The 9,485-nt window shown below is 48.8% G+C and overlaps 1 protein-coding gene across 15 annotated transcripts in view; it reads right to left on the bottom strand.

The window, feature by feature from the left end:
• Positions 1-9,485, bottom strand: part of AGPAT4 (1-acylglycerol-3-phosphate O-acyltransferase 4) — a 1,398,816-nt gene that overhangs the window by 101,123 nt on the left and 1,288,208 nt on the right. Inside the window, exon 2 of one of the 15 annotated variants that reach the window (XM_029224053.1) lies at positions 8,653-8,765. The exons of the other annotated variants lie outside the window; for them this stretch is intronic. Coding sequence (XP_029079886.1) covers positions 8,653-8,765 — 113 coding nt within the window. The remainder of the gene's footprint in view (positions 1-8,652; positions 8,766-9,485) is intronic. 15 annotated transcript variants of the gene reach the window in all.

A 9,485-nucleotide genomic window follows, 5' to 3' on the forward strand; every position in this document is an offset into this window, starting at 1 on the left:
TTTATGCAAAGTATTAGGCTTCCTTAGCCTCAGAGAAGACTTGGAGAAAGAAGGGAATGAAAAACACCTAGCTCTAGTTCCTCAGATATTAAACAGATTTGCCATATGTATGACCCAGAAATTAACACTCATAGGTGTCTACCCAAAAGAAATGAAAACAATAAGTCCTCACAAAACCCTGTACACGAACGTTTACAGCAGCATTATTCATAATAGCTAAAAGATGGAAACAGCCCCAAAGTCTATCAACTGACACATGGATAAACAAAAAACTGACCCACGGATAGCCCCACAGTGGAATATTATTCAGCCACAAAAAAGAATGAATTACCGATACATGCTACAACATGGATGAACTTCAACATTACACTAAGTGAAAGAAACCAGTTAAAGAAGACCACACATTGTATGATTCTGTTTATACAAAATGTCCAAAATAGGCAAATCTAGAGACAAAAAGTAGCCTAGTGACTGTCCAGGGCCAGAGGGCAGGGGGGATGGGAAATGCCCATGGGTAAGGGGTTTCTTTCTGAGGCGATAAAATGTTCTAAAAGTAGACAGTGGTGGTGATGGTTGCACAACTCTGTATATATTACAAGCCACTGATTGTACACTTAAAATGGGTGAACTTTATGGCACGTGAATTATATCTCATAGTTGTTTAAAAACACAAAACAAACTCCTGGCCCTACAGAAGACAAAACCTAAGCATAGTCAGCTCTCAGGCCACATGTGATAGAACCACGTGTCCCAGCACTGTCTGAATGAAGGAGTGAATGAGGCCGAGGGGAGTTCCAGCCTGCAGGAAAAAGGGGCTCTCCCCTGACCCAGGGAACAGAGCAAGATGTTGGGGCCCAGGTCTGCTGATGCAACGTTGGTGCCAGCCTGAGCGCTGTCGGGGTGTAGAGCGGGTCTTCTAACGCTGGCATGACTTCTGTGAGGCTGGGCCACAAATAAGGTAGGAGGGGACCTCACCTCTGATCCTGAGTATAGCCTGTGGGAAAGGCTGGAAGGATTTTCACCACCTCTGAGTTTTCCAGGCAGCCTCAAAGAGCAGAGGGAACTCACCCCCAGACACATGCCAACAGGAGCTACTGCCACAATCTAGGCTTTGGCTTAAGGTCCAGAGGAAATCTTCAGTGGATCAGAGGTGTTTTCCCCTTCATGCAAGGCTGCTCTGAATACCTGAGACTGAATACTCTGCTCCTGGTCAAACCCACTCAAGTTGGAAGTAGACCGTGTTTGCTATAGCGGACTCACCACGATCAAATTCGGATGAAACTTCAAGGCTCAAATATGCGGAAGAAATGCTACTCAGAGCTATAAGGTCAGCTGCCCTTTAATGCCAAGCGGAGCACATGCTGACAAAGCTTCCCCGGAGCAGAGCTCCATGAGGCAGGTGTGGTGTCTGGGGGCTCACACGGTCCCCCCAGGAGCCAGCACGCCCCCCGGCCACCACGGCAGACATTACGGAAAGAGTTCATGAATGAAACCTGGAGAGTTGCCAAGAGTGGGTTAATGAAATCAGTGGGGAGATAAGTAATTGAAGGGAAAGAAATGGATCCATCCGTCCGTCAACATCGAAATCTTCACATTTTCTGGATGGTGGAAGGTGAACGAAGCAACAAGACAGAAATGAAGAATTTATGTCCCTGGGCTCCAATTTTAGCTCCAGAGGACTTTCTCTTTTCCCAAAGTCAGAGTGGTGAATTTGATCAACGTCCTGCATCACATTCAAGACGTTCGCTGTGCTAGTGTCACTGAGCCCCTGTGGCCAGGGAGGGGTCGGGGCAGCTGCCCCAGTTTTCCTCTAAACTCTTGCTATGGAAATTAGTGTCCCCAAACGGGAGGCTGGGATAGGGATAAAGTGACGAGGAAAATGGGACTTATTTCTAATCTGTGCTTTGGATCAGGAACAAAAGTAGTAAATTTAAATTCACATGAAAGCTGAAAACGATCCAAATGTCCACTACCAGTTAAGCAAGTAAATAAGACGTGGTTTATCCATACAACGTACCCCAGCTCAGCAAAACAATGGAACACACTACCAACCCACGTAACATGGTGACAGGGACTTCCCTGGAGGCACAGGGGTTAAGAATCCACCTGCCAATGCAGGGGACATGGGTTCAATCCCTGGTCCGGGAATATCCCACATGCCGCGGAGCAACTAAGCCCGTGCACCACAACTACTGAGCCTGCACTCTAGAGCCCGCGAGCCACAACTACTGAAGCCTGTGCGCCACAGCTACTGAGCCCACATGCTGCAACTACCAAAGCTCATGCGCCTAGAGCTGGTGCTTTGCAACAAGAGAAGCCACCGCAATGAGAAGCCCGCGCACCGCAACGAAGAGTAGCCCCCGCTCGCAACTAGAGAAGGCCTGCACACAGCAACGAAGACCCAATGCAGCCACAAATAAATAAATAAATAGAAAGAAAGAAAAGAAAAAAGAAGCACAGGGACGGACCTCAAAGCACTAAGCCTTGCGGATGGCAGCCATTCCCACCTAAGTGTCTATTTCTCTTAGCCCCCTTCTCAGAGGATGCCTTTCACTCCTTGAACAAATATTTCCTGAGGCACCATCCTGGGGAGTGGAGACACCGTATGGCCTCGGGAGATTTCTATGCTGTGGGACAGAGGATAAGAAAAGCCGAAGGCTAGGAGCTACTCTCCTGGAAGGCACAGCGTGCCTTCAGAATAAAAAGCGAGCTGAGGGTACCTGGTGAGGTCGCGACAGACTTCGTGCAGGAGGGCACCACACCCAGCTCTTGGAATCTTCTGAACAGAGTTCACTTTCATGCTTCTGAGCCCCTACGTCTTCCGTCCCATCTGCCTGATGCCCTCCTCTCTCCCTCCTCCTCCCTCCCATTGCTGACTTGCCCAATGTGTGCTCATCCTTCAAAACCTGCCCTAGCTGGACTTCCCTGGCGGTCCAGTGGTTAAGACTTTGCGCTTCCAGTGCAGGGGGTGTGGGTTCGATCCCTGGTCGGGGAGCTAAGATCCCACGTGGCATGCGGCGCGGCCCAAAACCAACCAACCAACAAAGCTGCCCTCGCCTGTACCATCCGGCGGCCTCCTCTGGAGCAGTTAGATGCATCCTTCCCAGCCTTGTCACAGTCCCTTCTCTCCTCACTGCTACGTTCACCATTACAGAACTTAACCACGTGCAGTAGTGATTACTTACTGCCTGGGTTAACGGTGTGAAAGGCTCAGCACAGTACCAAGGCCACGTAACATCCGTAAATGAGGCTTCCCTTCCTGTGTATGTCTGCCTTCCCACAAGCCTGAACTCCTTAGGCACTGAAGTGTTTCTCATTTGGTATCCAGAGTCCAGCAGGGACCTGGCCATGACAGGCAGTTAATAAATATTCAGAATATGAACGACTTGAACAGTCACGTCCAGCACACAGTTGCGGAGAAATGCCCAGCTTGTGGTGTATTAGAAACATGACTACCATGTCAGTGGAACGTAGCTCCTGTCCTGTGCCCAGATCAGGGCATCATCATAAACAAAGCAAACAGGCAGGGGGGAAATTTTACTTTCCCTAAATCCAGCTAATAATGTAATGTTCCAAGCTGTATTTGATGTGGGAAAACTCAGTAATTTAATTAACTCTACCTCTTTTCTAGAAATACACGTTGGTCAGAGATGATAGAAACTTCCAGACTCTTTCTACCCTAACACTCCACCACATCATTAAAATAAAATCCAAGAATGTCGGGAAAAATAAAACAAAATCAGAGAATGGGGTTCCCTGCCACTGGTTTTATCCTCTTTATGTCTTTGTCTTTAGTTATGAAGGAGGCCTGTAGCTTCCTGCTGCCTTCTTGTAACAGGGGACCTTGAATGCTGAGTATCTGAAGGGCTCCATAGTGTAAAAGTAGCAACCTTCACGCCTGAGCAGGGGCTGAGGAACCAGCAGCTGGTTTGCCTTTATCAGCTGCTTGACCCTGGGCAAATTACTTAACCTCAGTTTCTTCACTTGTAAACTGGAGACAGTAATAGTTCCTACCTCATGGGGTTGTGGTGAGGATTAGTTGTTTCTAGAGCCCTGCCTGGTACGTGGCAATCTTAAATGTGGCATCACCATCACCATCCTCATCACCATCACCATCATCACCGTACCACCATCACCATCGTCACCATCACCATCACCACCGCCTTTGTCATGGCTCTGGCTTTCCTTTTGTCCCATCACTTTCCTGCTAGTCACCCTCCTTCCATCAGTGGTCCAAGTTCTCCCAGCCCCTTGGAAACACCTAGAAAACTTAAAAACAAAAACAAGGAACCAGTGAGTCGACTAGCCGGTCCAAGGCAGGTGATTCTAACGAACAGGCAAGGCTGAGCCCACAGCCGAGACTCTGCCAGTGAGACCTGAATTCAGGGAGTGAGATGCAGCCCCTTCGCCACAGCAGCCATTTCCTCCCTTCACAGGATCCGTGGCTGGTCCCCTGACTCTGCATCGAAGACCAAGTGTTCGTGCAGGTCACCAAGGCCTCCACCGGTAGCTCCGCATCGGCTCACTCCTCCTGCCTCTGATTAAACCCCCTCCTCCTTCTGTTTTAATGTCAAAGACTCCATTTCGTGCTTGGAAGGCCAGCTCAGAGCACAGCTTCTGAAATGAGGGACAAGCCGGGACCAGGCTGCAGGCCACCGTGACCCCCACTACAGCAATCTCCTCCCTCACCTGGGTGAGCCAGAGACATGTTCTGAATGAAGGAACTATCTGGAAAGCTAAAATGTGTAACTAAGTTGCCAAAAGGTAAAACTGACAGAACTTTTGTTTCGGTGACGAGCTTTCCAGTGTCACCTGGACTCTCCTGCCTTAGGAAATGAAGTCCGCTGGGGCCAACATGGACAGCTCAGGACCACGGCTCTGTTCAGCAGTGAGTCTCAACCAGTCGTCATCTTTTTAGTTCCCCGTTCTTTCAATTGCTGCTTTTCTACCATTTACCCAGGAAAACGGAGAACCAAGCTTGTTAAGCCAGTCGTTTCAGTGTTCTGCGTGCTAAGTAGGTTTCCGGAAAAATCAGATTAAGCCTAATGAAGAACACAGGCTTTTGGCGATAATGTTTCTCACTTTATACCTAAGATCTGGGGCTGCGTTCCACACGGCTGGATGTGTCACCATCTCTTAAATGGGCTATGTTTCCGCAGACTTTTGGTTTAATCTGAATTAGACAAACTCCCTGTGGTCAGAGAGTACCTTTTCTCCACTTTCCCCCCAGAATGCCAATCCCACCACCTGGGTCACACAAATATTCTAATGTGAATTTCCCCGGAATAGATGGTAGTACTTCTAATGCACAGACCCCATAGCACCTTGATAATCTGACAGCACCATTTCCATTTTCAAATGATTACTATGGGGACTTCCCTGGCGGTCCAGTGGTTAAGACTCCACACTTCCAATGCAGGGAGCATGGATTCGATTCCTGGTTGGGGAGCTAAGATCCCACGTGCTGAGGGGCGTGGCCAAAAAGTTAAAAAAAAGATTATTATGAAATGTTGGGTCAAGTGACACTTCATATATGCACTTAATAACATGATTTTAAAAAGAGCATGTACACACACACACACACACACACACACACACAAAAGAGGCCCACCCTTCTTCCTTATTACTCTCTAATACATTAAAAAAAACAGCTTGCTTGTGCCTGGGCAAAGTTCATAGCTCAGATTTTTTTTTCATCCAACGTCTTACTGTAAAGGAAAAAAAAAAGTGGTTTATTGGGGTAGTTAGGTATTGGGCTCTCTTTCCATCTCTTACAATGAGCTCTATCCAAGCTTTTCATTTCACGCAGGAGGTTTGGGTGAGGTTACTCTGGAGAATGTGAGACCCTTCGAGTGAGGGGTACCTTTATGATAGCTTGTTAGTATCTGAATTGGCAAAGTTCACCTGCCTGACTGTTTCGTTCAGATTTCAAAAGATAACCCCATGCAGGACGGTTTTATGAGAACAGGAAGATAACTCACCCCAAAACGATAAGATAACAGATATCAGCCAGCAATAAGAGTTGATTCCTTGTCCAAGAGATAGTCAAGGTATTGGGAGAGGAAGAGAGATCAGAAAGAAAAGAACAAGGGCTGGGCTCATCTAGAGAAGCTATTACTCCATTATCAAGGGAGGGAGGGCACGAAAGGTGGGTAGAGACAGAAAGGGATCCAAGCAACCTTCCATCAGTTAGACCTTCAGGAGCAGATAGACACAGAGAAGAAAACAGTCAAGGTGGGTAAACTCTCAGGGATTACTCAGGCCCGGCCCCATCCCATCCCATCCCATCCCCAAGACTCACCACTGGAGAGAGTAGGAAGGAGGGGAAGGGAAAGGACTGTTCCTTCCCATCCCATCCCCAAGACTCACCACTGGAGAGAGTAGGAAGGATGGGAAGGGAAAGGACTGTTCCTTCCCACAGCCAGCTACAAATTATCCAGCTCAGTCTTTTCTTCTCAAAAATGTCCACAGAAATATTGCTTTTTGCAATGGCCTATGGCCTAAAGCCATCCAAACAACCCAGCCTGAAAAGTCTTCTGTATTGTCTTAAAAGTTCATGTAAATTTTGCGTTATGTCATGGCATGTCCATGTTTGTTTTCTTTTTAAAAATTCTTTTCCCTTGGATCTTATGGCAAAATTGATGCTTGAGTGAGCTGGGCCCAGTTTACCCTGCGACTGGCACATGCCCCAGATGGCCCCAGGATGAGGTGGTTGAAGAATTTGCATCCACCCTGGACCCTTCCTTAATGGGATCAGGAAACAAGGACCCAGGATGTGCCAGGCCACTTCCCAGTGCCAGGGGACAGAACAGACTAAGACAATCCCTGGTTTCAAGGAGCCCAAGGTCCCACAGAGAGTAAGCAGGTGGCCACAGCTGGGGCCGAACCCAGGCTCTGTGGCACAGCCCTGCTCCCCCTTATGCCACGCTACTCCCTGTGGACCTAAAGGCTGCCAGTCTACTAGGCCCAGCAGAGAGCAGCTAGAGAAGGGGGCCTGGTAGTCTCCGGACTCTCATTAATGAAACGCTCCTGTGGCCTTTGACAAGGGCAGGACACCTTGACCGCCAGGAGAATCCTCTCCCTGCCCAGAGAAGCAGGCAAGGTTATGTCATGTGCTCATTAGCAAATTGCAGCTCAGGGCCCGCCCAGCACCCACAGGACACAGCGAGCTCCCAGCCTTGCAAAGCACAGACAGTATGTCTTCTCTGGGGAGCCAGGCCAGAGGGAAGCTTTTTAAACCAGACTGTCTTAAAGACAAATCACAGTTCAGCCGTTTCAGAAGACAGAAGCAGTGGGAGAAAGGAGGAATTGCCAATCTGGCTAAAATTGGAACCCACATAAATAATTAAAATAATCAGGCACATCTAAAATATCTCTGTGGTCCTCTCTCTCTGCTCCCCTTAAATGTTAACTCTATTATTCCTCTAGGAATGGAGGTCAAATGAGGATTTTACAGACACCGTGAAACTTTATTATATTGCTTGGTCTTAAGTAACTTCTTAAACTTCCGCATGATTTGGGAGGTTAAGATGAATTTCTGCACATTTTGAAGCTATGGAAATCCTTTCCCCCTAAAAGAAGATCCAGGGAAATTGTGGGAAAGAATACATCATACAAGTAAATAAGATGCCTTTATAATTCTTTATAGATCAAAAGTCACAGTCTTTGCTCCACTAACAGGTATTGCTAGCTCTGTGACTCAGGAAAGCTAGCTAACCACTCTGTGTCTCCGTTTCAAGTCAGACTAGAGAAAAGAATTCACAACCCACAAGGCTGGATAAGGACAAAATGGGATCGGATGGCAGAGCACACAGCACAGTAGTAAATGCTGAAGAAAGGGGGTTGATATTGTTAAAGTGCATAAATGACTACCTTACAAAGCATACTAGAGGTGACCCTTTGGGAAGAGTATTACAGGAAAGGTTTCTTTCTGTATTTACTATCCCAGAGCATCAAAGAGGCCCTCTGTACAACCCATTACAAAATCCTGGGGCTCCATCTCCCGGAGTTCTCAGCCCGGCTCTTTCTGCATCATCCTCCCAGGGCTAGCCTCCACCTTGGTCTCCTGCACCGAGGCACCAGCCTGACGGGGCTCTCCCTGCCTACGATGACAGCCAGATCAGTTCACAGGGTCCGAGGGACGGGGTGTCCCCCACCTCGCTGTCCCTGCTGTCCAGGCCCCTTCAACACCTGGCACACTCTCATCTCTGATCACTTCCTGATTCACATCCTGCCCCTCTGTAAACAGAGCACCCCAGCGTTAGCACCTGGCTTCTAGGAAGCATTTCTGAAGCCCCAGACTGGATAGGCGATCAGAGGCTCCCCTTTCTATGCTCCCACAGCGCTCTGCACTCTCCCGCCAGTGTGTTAAAATGATCCACTTAGGTTTCTGTCCTGTCCTCCAGGCAGTGACCCTGTCTGGCTCATCCGTGTACCCTCAGTGCTCAGCCAATAATAGGCTGGACACAAGGATTCAGAAACGCTGTAAGATTCTGGAATTGTGTGGGGTGTGGGAATAACAGACTCATTCCACTCACTCCCATCTTTCAGGTCCTGGAAGGGAGGAGGGAGAAGGGCAGACAAAAGGAAGGGACAGCGCAGAGACTAGACACCTCGTGAGCCCCAGGCATGGGGCTGGGGAGCGGGCCTTACCTGAAGCAGGGCGGTCCAGGACGAACAGGGAAGGTGTCTTCCAACCCAGTGGGAAGCGCTGGAGACCAGAGACCAGGAGGGAGAGGCTGAAAACACCCACCACAGCTGGAGGTCTGTGCTCAGAGACAAGTGATTACTAGTGAGACCTGGGCATGTAGCACGTGGTTCCCGGTGTAGACCCAGGAAATGGGGTGAATCAGCAAATCCCAGCAAAGGTGAGGTCAGTTATGCCAAGCAGCTCGCAATCTTTCTATAGGTATGTTAATCCATCCCACCCAGGGTTTAGGCCACCCTGTCGGCCAGGCCCAAGGGCAGGGTCTCCCTAAACACAGTTCTGAGTCCTGTCCGCCCACCCAGCCCCACCCAGCCACGCCCAGCTCCCTCCCTGCAGCCTCCGGTTACAAGGTGACTGCTGGTTTGCCAGAGAAAGGGCACTAAACTTCTAATACATTCCAGTTACAGGTCTGCCTTTCACTTATTTTATTATTATTTTCCAATTCCTGTCTATTTATTAATTTCAGTGAATGAATTGCACCTTTGGTTTGGACTCATGTCTGTAAACCTGGGGAGTACAGGTTAATCCTGAGGGACGCGTTTGCTTGGATGGGGGAGCCGACCACGTGAGCTCAGACGTGGCAATTCCCTAAAGCAGTGGTTCTCAAGTGCAGGTGACTTCGCCCTTCCAGGGGACATGTGACAGAGTCTGGGGCATTTTTGGCTGTCACAATTGGGGCGGTGGTGGCATCTAGACGATGGAGGCCAGGAACGCACAGGACGGCTCCACAACAAAGACTTATCTGGCCCAAAATGTCAACAGTGCTGAGATTAAGAAC

This window comes from Monodon monoceros, unplaced genomic scaffold (assembly GCF_005190385.1).
Source record: "Monodon monoceros isolate NGI ecotype Baffin Bay Population unplaced genomic scaffold, NGI_Narwhal_1 Super_Scaffold_15, whole genome shotgun sequence".
NCBI lineage: Eukaryota > Metazoa > Chordata > Mammalia > Artiodactyla > Monodontidae > Monodon > Monodon monoceros.